General features: G+C 45.3%; 1 protein-coding gene across 1 annotated transcript in view; it reads left to right on the top strand.

Moving 5' to 3' along the window:
* The window catches only part of pde5a (phosphodiesterase 5A), a 31600-nt gene extending 30863 nt beyond the window's left edge, over window positions 1-737 (top strand). Inside the window, exon 15 of the mRNA XM_015405014.1 lies at window positions 656-737. Within this exon, the coding sequence (XP_015260500.1) occupies window positions 656-737 (82 nt within the window). The remainder of the gene's footprint in view (window positions 1-655) is intronic.
* Window positions 738-791: the final 54 nt, after the last annotated feature.

The following is a 791-nucleotide window of genomic DNA, read 5'->3' on the forward strand; positions in this document are numbered from 1 at the left end:
CCGCCCCCTGCTGGCTGCCTGACAGCGCCCCCATGCGTGTCACACCGCCCCCTGCTGGCTGCCTGACAGCGCCCCCATGCGTGTCACACCGCCCCCTGCTGGCTGTTTATCTCCCTTTAAAAAATAAACTTTTTATGCCAAATGTTCTTAAGCTGCATTTAAATTGGTGTATTTCATAAAACTATAATAAATAAATGTTCTCTTCAAATGAGTCACATGATCAACAACCAGATGATGCTCCTGGCCAAACGATGAAGGCAGGATGATGATGATGATGATGATGATGATGATGATGGCGCGGCGTTTTTAATCACTTGAACAAACAGGAAGAGGAGGAACAGGTCACTCAGGTTTCTCCACAGCTGAACACGTCTCTCTAAATAAGACGAGTGATCCAGACAGAGAAAATGGACGTAGAATAATGATGAAATGATCTAGAAGTTCTTCAAAGTTTGACAAAAACAAGATAAAAAACATGAAAATAAAGACTGAGGATCAAATAAGGAGCATAAAACCTGGAGAAGCTGCTCAGATGAATTCTGGCCGTCATCCTGTGATGGATGATCCACTCAGGAGATCCGCTTCGGGACACCAGCTGTCTGATGTTGGTTTCAGAGCGGATCTAACTTCTTCTTTCTTTCCTGTTTGCTGTCAGGAGGCGGGAGGAGTTCTTTGAGCTCACCAAGAACAACCAGTTTGTTTGGGAGGATGAAGATCACAGGGAGCTTCTGAGGTGAGCTGCATCAGGAACTCTATTCTGGATTTAACAGGAAGCCAATGAAGAGAAGCCA

Source organism: Cyprinodon variegatus, unplaced genomic scaffold, assembly GCF_000732505.1.
Source record: "Cyprinodon variegatus isolate N-32 unplaced genomic scaffold, C_variegatus-1.0 Scaffold1944, whole genome shotgun sequence".
NCBI classification, from domain to species: Eukaryota; Metazoa; Chordata; class Actinopteri; order Cyprinodontiformes; family Cyprinodontidae; genus Cyprinodon; species Cyprinodon variegatus.